Source organism: Myripristis murdjan, chromosome 16, assembly GCF_902150065.1.
Source record: "Myripristis murdjan chromosome 16, fMyrMur1.1, whole genome shotgun sequence".
Classification (NCBI taxonomy): domain Eukaryota; kingdom Metazoa; phylum Chordata; class Actinopteri; order Holocentriformes; family Holocentridae; genus Myripristis; species Myripristis murdjan.
The window spans coordinates 11,344,165-11,364,831 of NC_043995.1; the positions used below are offsets into that span (position 1 = coordinate 11,344,165).

The window sequence follows — 20,667 nt, forward strand, 5'->3', positions numbered from 1 at the left end:
TGCTATATGCTGGGTTCAGGGTATAAATATGGTCTTACAGTTTACCATTCGCCCACCACTGCTCCAGGCCTAATGTGCTTTTGAGAAACACTGTCTATAAAATATGACTGCACTGCAAGCAGGAATTTTAGTTCACAAAGCAACAGCAAAAACAGTGCATATGCCCTACAGAGTGCAGATACTATGTGACGGGCAGGTAAAGCTTCCTGGGTCTCATGTTTTCTGTATACTAGAGAGTATTCTTTTGGGTTGTATCATAATCATGTGGAAAACCACAAACCACAAGGCAAGCACCGAACAGGATACAGCCATTAAACAGGAAACACCTACTGGCAAGTACATCCGGCAAACTAAGCTTTTTGTATGAAGTAATACCATGCACTGACAGTGTTCCTGTTTGTTCCTGTTTCAGTTTAACATTAACATTAACATCATAATACTGCAAACATATATGGAATCATATGGAAAATCTGTTTTCGAAAAAGGATATTCGAAATATAATTCTTTATGATAGCAATTTAGCCTTTGGAGGAATATTATATCATAAAAAAATGCTTTTGCAGATCTGAATCTATATCTAATTATCTGTTTTGATTATCTGATTTTCTGTTCTGTGGAATTAGGATACCACAACAAACCACTAAACGAGTATAGGGCATATACTGACAATACACTGACAATGTACTATACACAGTCGTCCTCTGGGTCTCTGTACAGAATAATTATTTGAATTTCAAAATGCTTCCTCTCTTTATTTCACAGTGTTTGGAAAAGGCACTTTCTGAGATGTAACCATATAACATACTCTCTCCATTAATTCTAAGTAGGAAGCAAAGGACAAGGCAATTAATTAAATGAAAGCAGCTGGAGTTTCACCTGTGTGTGTGTGTGTGTGTGTGTGTTATTGAAGTCCCTGTCAGGACTTTATACCCCGGACAACACTCGTACACAGATGCACATGCACAAGAGGGAAGAGCCATGTGATTCAGGCCCATATGCACACTGATTACCAGTGTAGGAGGGCTGATGTCCAGGCTCTTCATCTTTTTGTTAAACAGGAAGCTGAAGGGGACTTGATCAGAGATGTCAGGTCACTGTTTACTAAGCTTCCGAGAATAGGAGTCCCGAGAATCAGTGGTCAGGTGACATGACTAATATGAAGAGGACATGAACTGTGAGTCAAAATCAGATTAGTGCTTGTCTTAGAAGATGTTTTATGGAAACACACCCATCACTCCAGCTGTGAGAAACTGGGATTCGTACAGTATGGTTTCATGCCGGCTGCTAAAGCAATACCTGTTGTACTGTAGGTGCGAGCCTGTCTGGACATTGTAGAGAAACCCAGTTTGTGTCTGCTTCAGTCCATTTGATCACACACTTGCAAGACTCTGCGGTTGAAGTCGTCCGGCTGGTCAGCGTACACATAGTGGCCAGCTCCTCGGATAGCCTGCGGGGAGGGCGTGGCACCGGGAACAAAAAGGGCTGGTTAAAAATCATTACATACATGCGTGAATAAGCCTTGACAAGTTAAATGCTTTCATATCCTACAGTTTTTTTTTAACTGAAAATGACTAATATTATGATAATTAAATGTTATCTTCCACGATTAATATAATTCTTGATTATTAGCTAAATACCATGTCTGATGAGAAACATGGAGGTATCAGCATGAATGATTATTTTCACTCACAAATGTGATATGATCTCAGCTAAGCAGAACTGAGGATCAGAAATGTTTTATTAAACAGAAAGGCCTATACAGTCATCTTGTGACCTTTCATTAATGACCTTGTGAGGGTACAGAAGCACTGAAAATGGAAAAAAAATGATCAAGAGTAACTTTCCAGTGACTTTACTAGAGCACAAGTATGAGGCGATATCTGATGACTATAAATTTACTCCCCCGCTGACAACCACAAACTAAGTCAAATGAAGTTTATTTATAAAGTAATGTTATTGAGCCAAATACAGATACACAAACCACAGGATAAATCCAATCGACAAAACAACTGTATCATGACCCCAAAGACATGGGGCAGGAAATGGATACTACAGAAAGCTGGTAAATCCATCATGAACTCAGACAGCAGAGACAAGGCAGAAGAAATTTTTAATGTGGAACTAAGAGCAAAATGTCCTCCCGGCGCCGGATGATATTGACCAAGGTTAGTCCTATTTTATCAGTCTAATGATATATCGGGCCTATATGTAACTTTTTTGAGTATTGAATACCGGCGTGTCCATGTCTTCCCTCTCCGATATCAAAGAGGTTATTCTCTAACTCTTTTTAAAAATATTTTAATATCTCTCATGTTTTAATAATGCAGTGTCAGTTAAAAATAAAAAAATACATTTTGTAGATTGGTTGATAGATAGAGATTGGAATCAGCTTTTGTTTTTTTTAAAAAATCCATATTGGTCAAACCCAAATCTTCTGCTACACGATGAACTTACGATGATCTCAACGTGAGAGCTGGGCCTCATGGCTTTGATGGTGTTGCCTGAGTGTCCGTCTATGCTGGAGCGGGAACCGTAGATGATGGTGATGGGGATCTCTGGCTGAAGGAGGCCGATCCTCTGCAGCATTGGTCTCTTGGCCCAGCCGTAGGGAATGGTCATATTCTTAAATGCAGTTTCCCCACTATAACAACACAAAATGAGAAACAACTCATTTCAGTGCATCGTATCAAACGGTGATGACAAGGGTAGGGACGGCATCTACTCCCTGCACTGATTTCAGTGAAAACAAAGGAAAAACATTAACTGCAAGTATTCAAATAACTTCTTGCCTTCTAAAAATATGGCACAGCAGGCAGAGAGAGAGAGGGAGGCACAGACACTGAGACAGATGGGCCTGAACCATGGCACCAAAGGGGCAAAGGCTGGCTGACTGAAACAGAGGCTGTGTTGTTGCACCACTAACACATTTCCACTATTTTCCATGACTAAAATGTTGAATTTCAATGACTAGTATTATTTTTTTTGTTTTGCTTGACCAGAATTTTAAGCACTTTAATTTCAGAGGTCTTAGTAAAATGTATAAATGTTTTTGTTTTTTTTTTTTTATTCTGCAGGGGATGTGATTATAACTTTAATAAATATGTCTGGTGAGTAGTAACTGATTTTTTCTTTCATTGACAAAATTGAGTTGTTTTTTTTTCATGACTTGTCTCAAGAATTCATTAAATTACCTGACTTCCCCTGTCTGGAATATGTTTCAAAACTCCATGATTGTTTTTCTGCCTTGCTACGCTAAGCAGAAACATGTGGGCAGAAACATTCAGACAGAGAATCAGGCAGAGAGAAACAGAAGGAGAGAGAGGCTCAGACCTGGGTGTTTGCACATTGAGGTGGTAGATGTATTCTGATACGGTGTTGTCGCTGAACATGGAGGAGAACTTCCTCTTGAAGTCTGGTCTCAGGGTCTGGACCAGAGTGGGACCTGCAAGAGTCACAGGGATGTCAAACCTCTGGCTGCTCTGCCACTTAAGAACCAGGATTGGAGTTGATTTCTGTTTAAAATTTAGACCAAAAGATTTGAAAGGATCCTCAGTGAAGCGTCTTGTGTATTTGCCCATTTAACAGATCACTGGCTTAATCAGTTGTCCATTAAAGATATTCAGAGGGCAACACTGTATATAGTTTTAAGTTAAACAAGGACCCTACAATCAAACATGACTAATCCAGATTTAAAAAAAAAAAAAAAAATCTTGAATGCTTTTATCAACACAACCATGATGTAGTCACACAGCAGTTTTGAATAGTTCCACAAGATAAACTAAAGTCAACTGTACATTTACCAATATGATTGACATTTTCATGCTGCAAATGTTTTCAAATTTTTAATTAATATGCTTTGTATGTTCCAGATGTTCTGCTGCTATTATTTTATATACCTATATACTTTATATACCTTTGTGCTATAATTCCTCATTTTCATGCAGATTTCTACTTGATACAATTTACTGTTCTAACTGTTGGTTGCTGGATGTTTGATACCACCCTGTTTGCTCTATTCCTACTCAGATATTTTTATCCTTTGCTGTATCATATTATTGTCCTGCGGCAACAACCCAATTTACCCACAAGGATCATCTAATCTAATTGCTAAAAATGGACTGTGAGTCCGTGTTGTAGTCAACACAATGGTGCGCCTCTGTCTTTTACCGTCTTGCATCAGTCTTACCTAATGGTCCAACAAGGCGCAGGCCAGCCAAGGGGTTGAAGGGGCTAAGCATGGCTCCCAGGGCTTTGATCCACACCGGGATGGGACGATCCTCGTCTGCAGTGTCCGGACGCTCAGGGAAACCCCAGGGCTCCACCAGGATTATGTGCTTCACTCTGAAGGAGAGGGAGAGATGTAGAAAATTCATGCACAATCATCCTGCCTTTGGCTTAAATAATGTTTTATTATATATGAGTCAAATGGATTTTTATATGGATTCAAACACTGGAACCAGAGTTGGCTGATATGGACAAAATCAAATATCACAATATCTTTCACAAAAGATCTTGATAATGAAATTGTGATGACACCAAAGGAATGACATTTAGTGCTTTCATTAGATATTTACACAAAAGAGATGTTTGATTAAGTTATTAGTAATATGGATATGATGACCAAGCAGGTAGAGACAAACAGTAGAAAAGCTACAGCAGCCTAATAACTTCAGAAAATTGCTTCTGTTTACTGTAATGCAGCCTTTATAAACCAGGAAAAGACAACATTTATGCACTTACGCCATATGAAAAAAAAATACAGTATATGAAATCCCAGACAATATCTTGTCTCTCATCATGAATTGAAACAATATTGATATATTGCCCAGCCCCGGCTGGACGTAATTTAGGTATGTTTGATTTTTTTTGTTTAATTACTTTAAAAATCAGACACTTTTCTTGCAAGATACGTTAAATCAAAAATACGTTTTTGATAATTCAAAATATATGCAGCTACTCATGCTGCAAAAATATATTACATTGTGTTAAGAGGCTAAAAACATATAACATCACACTGCCATGACTCCTTTCAGAATTCATTTATCCATTCCTCTGCTTTACACACATAATCCTATGACCTGAAGCCTGCCCAGCATGCACTGGGAGGAAGGCACCCCTCACAGACCATCCATAAGAATTCAATACCAAAATCCATACCAAACAATACAACAATTGACTCAGTGCAAAATGCTTCTAGGTCGCTTAGTTCTGTATATTGTATATTCTGCTGAGAGAAAAAAGATTTTTCTTTAGGCAACAACATGAACCACAAACACAGTTCAGGTTTAATAAGGACATATGTCCTGGATCAAGAGCATCTCGTGTTATAACTTGAAGGCCATTTGGAACACTGAGATAACAATAAGAGGACAGGAAGAGAGGATGTTTTAGCGTTACTGATGAAGGAGAGCGATAAGGTATTGAGGACATTTTATCAGACATCCTTTGGGGAGAGCTGGGTGCCTGCTGGAAGCTCTGAGTTTAGGGACACAGCGAGAGGAGATGATTCAGGAGAGATACAGTCCAGTGGGAGGAGAGAGACTTGGAGGACACTGCTGTTATCAAAGGCTGGCAGCACCTACAGGCACATTGGTATAACTATATCCTGTAAAGACGCCGGGATGTTTTGCTACAGTCATGTTGGCACAAAAAGGACAGCAACATTATTCAAAAGACTACTCAAAACCCAAAGTCAGCTTTTTACCCTTCCAGGCACGTTCTGCGTCTTTTGTTCTTTCTGTATTAACAATAGCGGCTAAATGTGTACAAACAAGATAACTATGCCAGTACCAATACTGCAATTAACAAAAAGTCTTAATTGGATATGAAAAATACCCTTATTTAGAATACATTACAAGTAACTGCTAGTCATTTATGACCCATGCATGTCTTTCTTCTAAAGTGAAGTACTGTCTCAGACTCACATCCAGATACCCCTCTTTAAATATTATCAATCCTTCCATTCCCCACATCCAAAAGCCTAAGTGCTGAAAGTTGCGGATTTGACAGCGCCTACACTTATTGCCTGTGGCTTTGCTGTGATTTATTTTAGTCAACCACAAGTTGGTCTAAATGCAGCAAATGAACCAACTGAACAGAACACAACTGAACAATACCAGTGCACAAGACACAAAAAGAGAAAAAAAAATCCCCATTATTCAAAAACACATGACCACAAACTTTCATAAACTAAACACAGTAACCTCCACCCACCTGCCAGGATATTTAAGAGAGTATGACGCAGCCAGGTATCCTCCCAGGTTGTGTCCCAGCAGGATCATGGCCTCCAAACCGACTTTAGCCCTCCATTGCTCTATGGACTCCACAAACTGCTCTTCTGCCTCTTGGGCATCAGTGGAGAACAGCGGCCTGCTGCTCTGGCCGAAGCCCAGCAGGTCCAGTGCGTAGACGGGCCGACGCTGGGAGAGAGCACAAAGGTTGTGTGCCCAAAGACCTACACCGCACCCAAACCCATGTAGCAGAACCACAGGGGTTTTGCCTTTAACACCATCAGTGTTAAAGGTCAGTGTCCACAGCAGGTTGCCGCCAGAAATAGGCACATACTGTCTGGAGAAACTGCCGTCAACACCTGGCAAGAAAAGGAGGGGAGGAAAGAGGAAGGGCAGAGGTGAAAAATACAGAGAGAAACCTTGTGATTTTTTTTTTTTTTTTTTTTAACAAATGAAAGTGGGAAATGATCACTATATAACACTCTATTTATTTAACACTCTATAACCGAACAACCACACTTGTGTCCTCTGTGTGTGTGCATGTATACATACATACACACACATATGTGTGTGTGTGTGTGTGTGTGTGTGTGTGTGTATATATATATATATATATATATATATATGTAAATATATATATGTACACACACACACACACACACATATTAGAAGAAAGGGTTCCGCCGCACACAATGTGGTCACTTTAATATCATTTATTAGTTCAAAGTTTGGCAACGCATTTCACCGCATGGCCTTCATCAGGCATTACAGTCAGTCTAAATCAGCTGGTTTATATAGGCTGCTTCTGTAATCAGTGAAATCAGCACCAGCTGGCGGAGGGCTAGTGGGAGCCAATTAGTATCAATACATACACATGATCAGTTTTCAAAATGTCAGAATATCACAGGGCTCAATCAATACAAATATCAAGTTGAACAATAAAATATACAGTATTTACAAAGCCACTTCATCTATCTATCTATCTATCTATCTATCTATTATCTATCTATACATATATATATATATATATGTGTGTGTGTGTGTGTGTGTGTGTGTGTGTGTGGTTGTTTCTTCTTTTTATTTAACCCATATTATGAATTACGATATGATTTAAAATGTAAAAGTTAAAGACATATGGAATAAAAAATACTGTACTGGACAGCCCTGATTCTTACATTGCAGCATCCTGTCCTCTGCCATCTTCAGCTGGTTCTCAGAGGTGGGGCACCATGACGGCAGCCAGCTGGGGATCCACAACGACCTACACAGAAAAGAAAAAATGAATACACATCCATAATCCTTATAATCATATAATCCTCACCAACTATTGAATGTAAACTGCGCTAGCTGCGTGGGACTATGCCTTAAGGATCTATCAAGTTGGATAGATACAGAGTAAAATGAAATTGGAGAAGAATGACAGAAATGTGGCACATGAGCATACAACTGAATGTTAGCATTTATTGGATCCTATTTAACAACCTCACATGAAATGGCACTGTGACTAAAGGCTTATACCTCAGCTGTGTTTGGTACTGTATGGGATGAGCTGTGCATACAGTACAGGGTACTTACCAGTCACCGCCCAAGCAATCTGTAATTTCACAGGCAGTCTCCCACAATACATTTAATTGAAAGCAGTGCTAGAGGGTTTCCAAATGTGTGACACCAAGGCTGAAGTCCAGGCCATGATTTCATATTTTTCAATCTGTATTTCAATAGTATTCTAGCAAAATTACACATTAATCACAACTGAAGGCACATATGTTGTTTAGCATTTTTTTCCGCAAATTATCTAGATTGGACCCAACCATATCACAGACTTTGTCAATAAATAAAGCAAAGCAACGTTTAGAAAAGCTTTATACACACATGCGCGCTCACACAGGCACACACACACACATATATATGTATGTATGAATCTATATTAGACTGTTAGGTAACGTGATGGTGGCATGACAGGGAAGGCAAGGGACAGGGACTCAACTGAGCAGTGACCAGACATGTACATGAAATGCTATTAATACTTTTATTAGGCTGTGTTAGTTTATTAGCTTGGGGAACTATCATAGCCATTTTTCTCTGCACAGAAACAGGGCTATGGATGGGATTGTCTGCTGACAGTTATGATTGTTAGATGGCAGCTATGATATTCAGATATAGAAGCCGATTTGTCATTTGTGTGACGTAAAATATGACCTATGTTCTTTGAAGCACATTCAGTAATCCCTCTAAATACAAAGCATAATGGACATATTTATATTTTGTTATCCACTATGTAAAGTTCATTGGAACTGGTGAAGAACCCATGAATAAAAGTCGAATAAAGGCAGCAGTGAGGCTGCATAACGACCATGTCTTGTAAATTATGAACTGTTAATGCAGAAATTATCACTAATTCTAAAAAGAAGAGGGGAAGAGCCTCTGCTGCTCTTTCTGTAAGCAGTGGCCTCTATTTAACCATAGTGCAAACAAAGCCAACAATCTCACCAGCAAATGTTTAGTCAAGATCGAGGGGGCTTGATTATTGATTATTGGAAGCAAAAGGACCAACTGTGTCAAAGTGTAAAACAGCCATACACGCACAGGGCAGCAGGTGGGTGCTCTCAGGGCAGACTTTACCTGATTGTGGTGTCCAGGTAGCCGATCGCACTGCCGAACAGACTATGAACACCAAGAAAGGTCAGTATTCGCTGAAGCGCTCTGAGGCCAGAACAAAACGAAACAAAACAATATGGAGGGGGGAGACATTGGCTGGCTGGCGAAGGAAAACATACGTCATGTACTCTATGGTCAATTACAGCTGCCGGGATTTCGTAAATTTAAAGGAAGCGGGTAGAATAAGCGTTGAGTAAGCGCGAATTTGCATAACATAAAGGGAAATTACGCATAATTACAGAGTTGTACCGAATGCTACTAACAAACTCAGGCTGCGAAAAAAATGTTTGACTATCTCTGAGGCTGTGGTGAAAAGCCTGTCAAAGTTACGTTATGTCAGTAACATTAGGCTGTTTCAGCTTTAGTGACATTTAAACCAGAGGACGGCACCGTGTCTATGGCTGTTCACCTGGATAGTAAGACCGACTTGTTAACTTTGGTAGTCAAAGGTAAACAACAGCATGCGTGTACTTCCATTCAGCAGTTGAACACAGCGTCGCGTTGTAATATCAACTGATATAAAGTATTTAATATAGCTTACTTTACCTCACTGAATTGCATACATTTGCGAAAATAGTGGCGTAAACTAATTTTGAGGGTAAAAAATAGTTTCACTCACCCCGTCTTAACTGCCACCGCTTGTTCGGCCATTCTGCCCCGAGGTCACGTGATTGGCGGTGTGACGTCACCACAAGTGGAAAGCAGCTGTGGATTGGAGGCATTTGATTTGTTGTTTGGTTTGACTCCGCCAGGCGGTGCGTACCGGGGCTGTGCGGTCTAAGAGCTCGCACCGCTCCCTCATTATTCTTCGTGAAACAAAACAAGCACTCCCCGTGACAGCGCGTGTAACGTGAGACTGCGGAAGAGGTTTTCCTGTCAAGAATCTAAACATTGTCCAAGTGAGAGGGGGAAGAAGAGCTTTGGTGAGTAAATTGGATTTGCTGTTCTTTTTTGAAAAGCGCTGCATATGTAACACAACGCAGGGCTGTGTTTGTTTGTGCTGACAACCTTTTTTTTGCACAGCTGACTGACACCGGACAGTGTGCAACGTTGCAAACTCGCACTCTCGCGTTAAATTCACACACACACACATACACACAGTTAGTCTTTGTATTTCTCGCAGTTGCAAATAAAAAACAATATGTCCGACGTTAGTTTTGCTAAATGGTCAGCTGGTGCCTGGTTTAAATCAGTGGGAGGCAGTGATTGAGTTATCCTTTTAAGTCCACAACAGCAGCGCCTCTACAATTACAGTGTTAACGTTGGTGGGTGTGACAACTGAAGTTTGCTGCGCTGGTCAGTGACGTGGAACATAACTTTGGTCCACAGAGTACAGAGAGCTCAATGTGCTGAAACGTAAAGATCTAATTTTGTCCTCAGCAGATAATTGGGTCCAGACAACTTCCCCAGGACTAGACGTGTTTTCCCACCGAGTCAGAGGGACCTGAGTGAGTACCAGCCAGCCCACTTACTGACAATTACAGTGTTGTTGTATTGTGCCAGTGCGCTGATTTGTCATGATGCAATCTGCCCTGTTTACTGTAGCCCCTCCAACAATATGTCTTTAACTCACGACTGACCTGTGAGGCTATCACACAAGCCTCGCCATCTCTGCCTGTTAGCCTGGCCGCAGCTGTCACTGTCAGTACGCTGCATCTGTCATCTGTTCTCCATGGACTTTGCTCCACTGTCCACGCTGCTTGTGACTGTCAAAAAGTGCAGTTGCCCCCCACCCCACCCAGAAATGGATGTTGTCTTGTAATAGATCCATGTGTGATGATAAGATCACTTTATGGAGAGGATTAGACTATGCATACCTGGGTGTAGCAACTCTTGACACACCTTCTGTAAACCTGTCAGTGTCATTTACACAATACTTTGTTTGACCTAAGCCCTAAATGTCATCTTGCTCTCCTCTGGGTAGGTTTCTTCCTTCATTCCTATGGCATGTGCTTGTTAAGACATGCACGTGATTTTGAGACTCTACTGTAAATTGCCCATTGGTGTGAATGTGTGTGTGGGTGTGATTCTGTTTGTTTGTCTGTGTGTTAGCCCTGTGACGGATGGGCAACTTGTCCAGGGTGTTCCCCGGCCTTCTACCAAATGCATGCTGGGATAGACACCAGCCCTTTACAGGAATAATCAGGTGTAGAAAGAAGATTGACGCAGCAATGAGCTACACAGCAATATTTTACCCTGATGTTTTGCATTAATGACCTCAGGATAAACAATTTAGTCAAATGAAGTAGCACCACAATTAACATTTTCTGGCATCATTGTAGGCAATCCATAACTGCTGCCACACAAAATAAACATCTGCCCCCAAAACTGTACCATTACATGTGATTCCATCAGAATTTACACCTCTTGCCTGTGGGTTTACCCTCCTCTTTGCAGGATAACCACTGGCTAACTAATGTCAATCTCCTTCTATTTCCTCACTTTCCCTCTGGGACGCATCACCAGTCTGCACAAAGGCCAAGTGAAACATTTGCCCTTCATTTGTCACTTGTTTGTTGTCTAGGTGCCCTGGTAGAGGAGAAGATGCTGCACGAGCCATCAGGAGATAGCTATGGCTCCAAGTTCACTCCTCTGGTAGTGGTGGAACTGGCCTCAGACACTAAGGAAGAAGCAATTGCATGGCTGCTGGACAGGATACGAGATAAACAACAGAATGGAGGTATGCTAGTTATTTACACACATGGGATTAATGGCAGTTATTTAGACACATGGGATAAGGGGGAAGGTTATAGTTAGAGATTATTGTTTGACATTATTAGATTAATGCCTGGCTGCTCGGCTGGATAAGAGACAAGCAGCAGAATGTGGAGCCTGGGAAATAGACACTTGGCAGTGGAGCAGAAACCAGTTGAGCAAATTTCAGCATAGTCATACCTCTCCTCTCTTCTCCTCTCGTCTCCTCTCCTCTCTTCTCCTCCTCTCCCCTCCCCTCTCCTCCATTATATTCCATATCTCTTGTGTATGCACTCATCCCTGCTGTATCTGTTGTGCCAGGTGCTGAGCTGCTGGTAGAGCAGCTGAGCCCTGGAGTTGTGGCTTCAGAAAAGGAAAACCCCAACATGTTCCTGGTGGGGGCTTCCTGGCAGAGGCTGCTCTCTGGGGCTGAGGATGTGGGCCTTTTCAAGGAGTTCAGTGACGGATCCATGAGGGGCTTCACATGTGCCACCAAAAACAGCTTCAAAGACTTCAAAGGTACAGTCAAGCAGGTGACCTACATGAATGAAGTCATGCAGGGGTATTAATATACAAATGCAGCCAAACAAGATGCAGTGATCAGTGGGGATGTTGTGTCACAGATAAACATTCTTTCTCTGTAAAATGCTTCATGCCTTCATTGATTTACAGGGAATATATGCACAATTGCTGTTTTTTATTTTTACTGCAGTTTAATTCAAGGCACTTTATATATCCCTGAAGGTCAATTAAGGGCAACCAATGATGTTATATGATATACATAATATCTACAGTATCTGTCTGTCTATCTATCTACACATATAATGTATATATAATCACATCAGAGTTGCACAGTTTTATGGTGATGCTTCTCTCAGTTATGTCAAGAGGTCAGTTCTCGTACAACAAATCCTTGATCATTTAGTGGTGTTTGACAAGGACGCTTTTGATAGGCAGTCATCTGACAGAATGAACATGTCCATGCCGATTATTGATGTAGGCTTTTTGCTTGATTTGAACTTTGCTCGACCCTAGCCCTGCGCACTGTTCATGTATTTGTGTTCAATGACAGGCATGCAGATTAGTCACAACTGCTTGAAGCTGGCTGACTGCGTTATTAACGGCAAATCTCATAAGACATTCTGTATTAACGAGAGCCGGGGTGGAATCTGTTGTGTTGTTATTGCAGTTGTTGTCATTGTGATGGACACACTAATATTGGTCACTGACTGAAATAATCAACTTCACTGTCATTGCTTCAAAACCTTCACACCATGTAACAGCCCTTTGTTGTGAATGACATGGTGGCCGTGTGTGTGCTGTTTGTCCTGATCTGTCTCTCCAGGGGAAGGGGATGACTTCCTCAGTATGGCTGAGTGTCAGTACATCATAAAACATGAGCTGGACACTTTGAGAGCCAAGGATGAGACTCACGTACCAGGATACACCCACGCCAAGCTTTACCCCGGGAAATCCATCGGTGAGCTTCTGTCTCTGTCTATGATTTTTAATTCAAAATTCAAATGAGGTTTGTTGTCACAAATTACTCAAATATTTGATGCTAAAGCAATTGATGTCAAATAATTATGACAGTCAAGAGTGACAATATGACAAAAAGAGGTCATTTTCATATACGCAATAACTGATGACAGTAAAATAATCAACAAACAAATAATTTAATATGCTAATAATTAAAATTAGTGTTATATGTCTTGTGTCTTCAGAGTGTAATTTGTCCCTCTTGTTTCAGTTTGTGACAGGATTTTACTGCCACAATCAGTCTTTTCTTTCAGTCTACTCTGCCAAGAGTTTCTTAACAGCTGTGACAGATTTTCAAGTTGCATGTGACTTGAACTTTGGGGAGAGAAGTGGTTGTGATATTTCATAATTTGCCAACCAACTTAGAATGAAGAACAGCTCTGTCTCCACCTTTCTTTGGAAGCAGAGTGAACACATCCAAACTTCCTCCTTTACTGCTTCTCTCTACCCCCCTTCTCTCTCTCTCTCTCTCTCTCTCTCTCTCTCTCTCACTCTCTGTCTCTCTCTCACTCACTCACTCTCTCTCACTCACTCTCTCTCTCTCCCTCTCTCTCTCTCTCTCTCTCTCTCTCTCTCTCTTTCTCTCTCTCCCCCTCTTTGTCTCTCCCGCGCTCTCTGTGGCTGCAATATGGAAACAATAAATATGCAAATGCAGTGAATTATTCCCAAAGCGAGATAAGGAAGCAATGAACTTGCAGAGCAGATAGGATGCCTCTATTCAGCATCTGTGTTTGACAAGTCGTGTGAAAGCACAATGTAATCATTTGCGACAAATGATGCACTCAAGAAATGACAGATGAAATGATAGGGCTTTCATGCACTCATATTTAGGCACTCCGTATTAGACAATAGGAATTACTGCTATAGACAATACATTGTGTACTATCAGCTGGGTCCCAGCTATTGTCTGGATGTCCTTGTTTTAGAAAATTAAGCTGTATGTTTATTTAGTAGGGAAAGACGAGTTGAGACAAAGTAACGAAAGGGGTAAAAATATGCAGCCATGCTGCCTTTCAACAATCCAGTGTCTTCCACACTGCAACTACAACGTGACTCGTGTTCCTATATAAACAACTTGCTAGCTCCTGATCGTTATATTATCAAAGAAGATGATGATGGTATGATGATGAAATGACACTAAAATTACAGGGAAGATGAAACACCAAATGATTATACATGAAATAATGTATTACTTTATGGTTTGCTTTTCAGTTCGCAGACTGCAGTCCAAGGGGATCCTGGTCCAGATTTTTCCTCTCCATGAAAAAGAGGAGCTGAAGAGACTTTCCTTCTCCTGGTACAAAAAGATCAAGTTGTCCCTCCAGCCTCTTGGTAGGTGGAAGAAAGCACCAACTGCTTGACATCACTCACTGTATTTTCATCTGATTTTTTTTTGCAAAAGATTTTTGCACATACTACATGATATATTTACATATTCAGTGTTCTGTCTCTGCTGTCTCAGTTTTGTCTTCAGTTCAGACTTCATCTAGACTTTTTTGTTATTTTAATTTAACAGGGGCATGGTTCAGTTACACTCTGAGTGAAAGGATTGAAATTATTCTCTTGCTCCTTTGTCATGTCTTTGAGTGAAGTGCAAGTCCCCCCTTTTTCCCACTCATTGTCTTCCAATCCATCCCTTGTCCCCAGATGACATCAGACATTATTACGGGGAAGGCCTGGCGCTGTACTTTGGTTTCCTTGAGTACTTCACCTTTGCCCTGGTGCCTATGGCTCTCATAGGAGTCCCTTACTATCTCTTTGACTGGGAGGACTATGACAAATATGTTGTCTTCGCTGCGTTCAACTTGGTGTGGTGCACTGTTATCCTGGAGGTAAAGCAATTGCATTTTAGATCCTCTAAAACCAGAGACATTAAACCTTTTCAGCCTGGGAACTGAATGAGACTCTATTATCTTGGCTTCCAGAAACTGCTGTAGTCAATTGCCCACCTCAATGGAGCATGCAGCACAGAGCTAAAGAAGAAGAAACTTGACTGTAAAAGAATACCCGAACAAAATAAATGTATTGCATGACCAATTTATTCATGAGTTGAATGAACATCAGATAGTTTGGAAGTAGCCTACTGCAGTCTTGACAAAGTTGGGTAATTGATTGATTGGCTGAACTTTTACTCCACTAGGTATGGAAGCGGAATAGCGCCTCACTGGCTTATGGATGGGGCACGCTGAGCAGGAAGAAGGCCTTTGAAGAGCCTCGTCCTGGTTTCCATGGCGTCCTTGGATTCAACCCTGTTACGGGCCGTGAAGAGCCCCTCTACCCCAATGCCAAGAGGCAACTTCGCATCTACCTTGTCTCCCTGCCCTTCGTCCTGCTCTGTCTCTACCTGTCTCTCTACGTCATGATGATCTACTTTCAGATGGAGGGTTGGGCACTGTCGATCCATGATGAGAACCCCACATTCTGGACAGATATACTGTTGTTCATCCCCAGTATTATTTATGCTGTGGTGATAGAGGTCATGAACCTTATCTACAGATATGCTGCTGAGTTCCTCACTGAATGGGGTGAGTTGTTGGGGCTATAGTGTTAAGAATGTACATTATATTTAGATTAGTTGTATACTTGGGCAAGAGCCACATTGTTGGGAGTGCAGCCAATTTTTTTTAATCTGCATGCACCACACTATATGCATCCATTTGTTTCCTGGTTTTAGAACATTTCTAGAAAGCGAGCGAGCGTGAGTATCTTGACATAAGGCAGAACCAGGTGCTCATTCCACTAGTGTCAGGAAAATAAAATTTCTTTCATGTTTTAAAAACAATATCTTTAGACTTGACATGCAATTAATGTCATTTATTTATTTAATGAACAGTTTTACATTGTATTATTCATATATCAGGCATAGTTAAACTGAAAAGTTAATCTCTTTCTGAAAGACAACTTCTTTCTGAAAGTCATGAGTGAGCTCATGACTGTGTGACTAATGCACAGCTAAAAGCTTTGGAAAATATTTGAAGTTGCAGTTACAGCCTCAAAGGCAGTGAAGCTACGAAGAGAGTCTCCACAGCCAGTGCTGCTGTCCGTGCTCTGTCTTACACTACCTGTTCAAACATAAACAGCATGGAAGCAATCAGCCTGACAGCAGAGCATTTCTGTCCCCTAACAAATTTGTCATTGGTTGACTCAGCGGTGTTTTTCGGAGGTGGAGAAAACAGAATTTCTTCTCTCTATTTAGAGAAGCTGGAGGTTACCTGTAGGGTTATTTTTGTACAGGGATGCAAACTCATGAGAGCAGACAAGGTGCTCTTTCACTTGCAAAGATGAAAATACTGAAATGTATAAACCCTTTACTAAGGAACCACACCACTGTACCTCATGTACAAACTTCGCCGAGCATACATTTTTGCATTGTGGGGTTTAAAATTTCCTTTCTGACAGTCAGACAAGTAGGCTCCAGGCAGGTAGGATAAGGGATGAAATGTAACATGGAAAATGGCAGGGACTGATGTTATCGGTAGTGAAGATTGTGTGTGTTATTAACGCATCCCACTGTGTTTTCCCCTCTGTTTATGTAGAAAATCACAGGCTAGAGTCTTCATATCAGAATCACTTGGTCCTTAAAGTGTTGGTCGTAAGTATAAATGAATTGCTCTTTTGAGTGACATTTTCATTTTGCAACGATCCAAATGCAGCCGTTTGTGTGTCAGCTTTCCACTCATCCTGGTCATCTTGTCTCATTTTGTCTCTTTAGTTCAACTTCGTCAACTGTTTTGCCTCGTTATTCTACATTGCGTTTGTAATGCAAGACATGATGCTGCTCAGACAGGTAGGCCTATCTTCCTTTCCTCTTTCCCTCTCGCTTTACTCCCTTCCTTCCCTCTGTCTTTCCTTCCCTCTTTCCCCCTTCCTTTATTACTTCTTTCCATCCTTCTTTTTGTAATTATTTCCTCTCTCCATTCCTTCTGTGTGCTCTATATTGTTTCCATCCCTCTCTTTTTTCCTTGTATCCAGAGTCTGGCCACCCTGTTGATTACCAGCCAGATCCTGAACCAGTTCATGGAGGCCTTCCTGCCCTACTGGCTCCAGAGGAGACGTAACAAGAAAATGATCCGTAGAGTCCAGAAGAGGAAACTTTTAGAGGATAAGGAGCTTCCTCTGGCCAATCAGGTCAGGCTGGAAGCCGACATGAGCACATACCTGGTGGGTAGGCTGCGGTTTGATTCTCTCATTCTCACAGTCAAAATAAAATGTTTGTATTATTTAGGTATACAAGATTTTAAACTTCACTTAAGTCAAACAATGTGTCTATGTAATGGTGGTGTTTTTTTGTTGGAATTAGCTGATGGGCAATGGGGAATGATAAGGTGTCATGGATTGCAATGTGTTATCTTATTAAGAGTAATGGCTCTAATTGCCTCCGTGTGTTTGTGTGTGTCCATATGTCTGTCTCTGCCTGTGCCTCTTTCTGCCTCTCCAGGGCACATTTGATGACTACCTGGAGCTGTTCTTGCTGTTTGGTTACGTCAGTTTGTTCTCCTGCGTCTACCCCCTGGCTGCTGTGCTAGTGGTGCTGAACAACATCACCGAGGTTTACTCTGACGCCTTCAAGATGTGCCGAGTGTTCAAACGGCCCTTTTCCGACCCAGCGTCTAACATTGGGGTCTGGCAGGTGAGCCACACAAAGACTTATGTCTGAATTACTAGATGAGAAGGCTTCAATTGCTTTTCTACGATTGACTGATTTTGTTTGGTGCAATGGAGGCAGTACCTTCCTATAATTCTTCTCTAAACATGAAAATGAGAGAAAGCAAGCAAAAACACATGATCCGATGGATGTATCCTCTACACTTTCACTGGTTTGTAAGAAAACACCACAAGATAGCTAATATCTGCAGTGAAATTCAGTACCGAGTTTTGCTTTCATGCTTGCCGTCCTTTAGTGTCTCATTTTGGAGTGTAACAGCAGCTGTTGTACAGCAGCCAGACTGAAACAAAGGCTCAAAGGTTGTCGAAGAGATTTAGGTCACAGGTATCATGTCTACAGCTGAGTCTGAGATATAATGAGGGTATGCTGTCCAAAGCAATATTACACCTGTATAGTGAGAAAAAAAATCACCATTGGCATTTTTTAACATTTCTCCCTCTTGAACATGATTGATAAATGAAGAACAAGATATTATTTAGTTTACAGTAAATTCCTGGCTGGCATGAATCCACCTCAAATACAGTCTGGCTTTCTTTTTTCAGCAGTATTGACCCATTTCTATTTTTTCAAATCTAAACAGAGCGGTTTGTAGCTGACTTTTTCTGTATTTCTCTCTGCCTCCCAGCTTGCCTTAGAGGCCATGAGTGTGATAGCCATAGTGACCAACTGTGCGCTCATTGGCATGTCACCACAAGCCAAGGCTTACTTCCCTGAGTCGGACACACAGCTCATACTATGGATAGCGGCTGTTGAGGTAATGCAACACAGCACACCCACACAAATTCACACAAAGACACACTGGATTACACATGCAAGCCTACAGGAGGCCTCTGTGCTGTGATTAGTGAGTCCACACAACCTCTTTAGCATAATTCAGACATTTTTTTATAGTTTTTTTAACCGTTCACTTATACACTTATACAAATAGAGACTGCCAGTCATTGGCTAGAGCATTTATTGCTGGCTAATTTCCTGTTGGTTGGGTATAGCATTCTTTTTACGCCACACAAATTTTTATAACTGAATTTTTAAGGAAGGAAATTACCCTCTGGAAATGAAGTAGAATGAAAAGTGAACTGAACACATCCCTGATCTGCGTGCATGTGTATATTTTACTACACCATGAACTGAAACGCTGCTAGAGCGCTTTTCCCACTAGATGGAGCCAGAGTCACAAGTAGATTCCTGCAGATTTGTGTGTATGTGTGTGAATGTGTATTTGTGTGTGTGTCAGGAAAAAAAAAATGTGTGCGAATGTGTTTACATGGATACGTGTGTGTGTGTACAGGCATGTTTTCCAGCATTGTGTGAGACATGCCAGTGTGTACTTGTGTGTGTGTGTGTGTGTGTGTGTTTGTTTGTGTGTACATGTTTAATCCAGTTGTTCCACTCCATATTCTCTCTCGAGTCTATCTCTATTAACGTTAACATCAGCCCACTCCTCTTTTCTCTGTGTTCTACTCAGACAGCACAGACAACACCCCATCCCACCTCCCATACACACACACACACACACACACACACACACACACACACACACACCTCTTGCCTCCAGAGGAAATGCTCAAAATAACAACACAAACAGAGAAATAGCTGGGCTGTGTTGAATAGGAAGGAGGATGCAGTGCAGAGAGGTTTCATTAGGACACATCATAGAGAATACATTTGTATGTTTCTGTTGCTCTAACAAGCTCCTGAGGGGGAATTGTTCTAACTGTCTAGTTTTTGTCTCCAGCTGTAAAAATGCACTGCTAAGTCTACTGTACCTCACTGTGCCGCCGAGACACTGCTTACAGTGAGGCAGAAACTGGGTCATATTGATCCTCTGCATGTTTGATTGAACGTATGGTCCGAGTGCATCGAGAGCCAAATGAATAGTTCACCTCCACCGTACAGTACAAGGGAAAGTAGATGTGTGTTTTTTTTTTTTTTCAGTTCTTTTGTTTGGTTAATCTGTCTTTTGGCAGGAGTTCCCAAACTTATGCAGCCTGGGAGATAGATTTCGTCAATTTAGCCATGCTCTGCCCATAATATACAGGTTTTCAAATGTTTTCTTTGCATGAACGCTCAAATAAACACACATGTTTTTCCAGGGAACCCTGTACTGAAAGATTTTTGTTGTGTTTTGTTGATACTATAGTATTGAATTGCATCCATGTCTCCACTACATGTAGGAGAGATGAATGATGAGAGTGAAACCCATTTGTAAAGATTCCCAAGTCAAGGTTAACATCCTGTAGGCTAAATTGTGCCGAAACTAAACCATTCCTCATTTTGCTGGGTGACACAATGGGTCTCTTTTTGGACCCTATTTTGGCCCTGGTGCTCTATGATGGGCCAAAAATCCAAAATCCAATAGTTTCTGTAGATGTGAAAGGTTAGCCGCAGGAGCAAAAACACTTTGAAAAAGTGGAGAAAAAGAAAAACACCATAAACATGAATTATAATCAAACATGTGGAATACTCTCGAAATACCATGTAAAATCTTGGTGGGGAAAACAACAAAAAACAACAAAACAACATGTTTACTTCATTTACCCTCTGGTGTCTCCTTCAGCTCCCTCTCATTAATTCACACTGATTTAATCAGTTTTCTATTCTTGATCAAATTGAACAAGGGGAATGTTTGGGATGTAAAACACAATTTTCTGTTTCCCTGTAGAGAGTGGTTGTATGTCTTAGCACTAACAGAGAGCACGTACCGTCCCAGCGGTCCCCACCTCTTTCCTATTGTCTCCTGGCATGAATAGAAGTGAACATGACTTTTTATAGCAGGAGGCTGCATGCTGGCCCCGGGGGTGATGTTCTCTATTGACTTATACACTGCCCTCTCACCTGAATGAGGAGAGAAGGCGAGGTGCTGCACCGGTGAACACGGGG

General features: G+C 41.2%; 2 protein-coding genes across 7 annotated transcripts in view; one reads left to right on the top strand and one right to left on the bottom strand.

Annotated features, from left to right (window-relative positions):
- Positions 1 to 225: 225 nt before the first annotated feature.
- Positions 226 to 9,563, bottom strand: abhd5a (abhydrolase domain containing 5, lysophosphatidic acid acyltransferase a). Of its 4 annotated transcripts, none has more exons than XM_030071602.1 (8): positions 9,508 to 9,548; positions 8,853 to 8,933; positions 7,406 to 7,491; positions 6,214 to 6,589; positions 4,187 to 4,341; positions 3,331 to 3,442; positions 2,455 to 2,641; positions 226 to 1,447 (listed from the first exon to the last, which is right to left on the bottom strand). In XM_030071602.1, exons 1-8 carry the CDS (start codon positions 9,537 to 9,539, stop codon positions 1,358 to 1,360), a joined length of 1,119 nt encoding a protein of 372 aa, XP_029927462.1. In that variant the 5' UTR covers positions 9,540 to 9,548; the 3' UTR covers positions 226 to 1,357. The 4 variants fall into 4 exon arrangements, with proteins under 4 accessions (XP_029927462.1, XP_029927463.1, XP_029927466.1 ...); XM_030071603.1 differs by having other exon boundaries at positions 8,853 to 8,894; positions 9,508 to 9,544; XM_030071606.1 differs by lacking the exon at positions 9,508 to 9,548 and adding an exon at positions 9,128 to 9,160.
- Positions 9,564 to 9,728: 165 nt separating this feature from the next.
- ano10a (anoctamin 10a) overlaps positions 9,729 to 20,667 on the top strand; it is a 28,350-nt gene continuing 17,411 nt past the window's right edge. Inside the window, exons 1-13 of one of the 3 annotated variants that reach the window (XM_030071599.1) lie at positions 9,729 to 9,811; positions 10,269 to 10,336; positions 11,413 to 11,568; positions 11,904 to 12,101; positions 12,928 to 13,062; positions 14,334 to 14,453; positions 14,769 to 14,953; positions 15,262 to 15,646; positions 16,658 to 16,713; positions 16,834 to 16,908; positions 17,094 to 17,282; positions 17,560 to 17,751; positions 18,413 to 18,541. In XM_030071599.1, coding sequence (XP_029927459.1) covers positions 11,433 to 11,568; positions 11,904 to 12,101; positions 12,928 to 13,062; positions 14,334 to 14,453; positions 14,769 to 14,953; positions 15,262 to 15,646; positions 16,658 to 16,713; positions 16,834 to 16,908; positions 17,094 to 17,282; positions 17,560 to 17,751; positions 18,413 to 18,541 — 1,800 coding nt within the window. In that variant the 5' untranslated portion in view covers positions 9,729 to 9,811; positions 10,269 to 10,336; positions 11,413 to 11,432. Of the gene's footprint in view, positions 9,812 to 10,141; positions 10,185 to 10,268; positions 10,337 to 11,412; positions 11,569 to 11,903; positions 12,102 to 12,927; positions 13,063 to 14,333; positions 14,454 to 14,768; positions 14,954 to 15,261; positions 15,647 to 16,657; positions 16,714 to 16,833; positions 16,909 to 17,093; positions 17,283 to 17,559; positions 17,752 to 18,412; positions 18,542 to 20,667 lie in introns of those variants that run through there. The other 2 variants (XM_030071600.1, XM_030071601.1) reach the window with 2 other exon arrangements.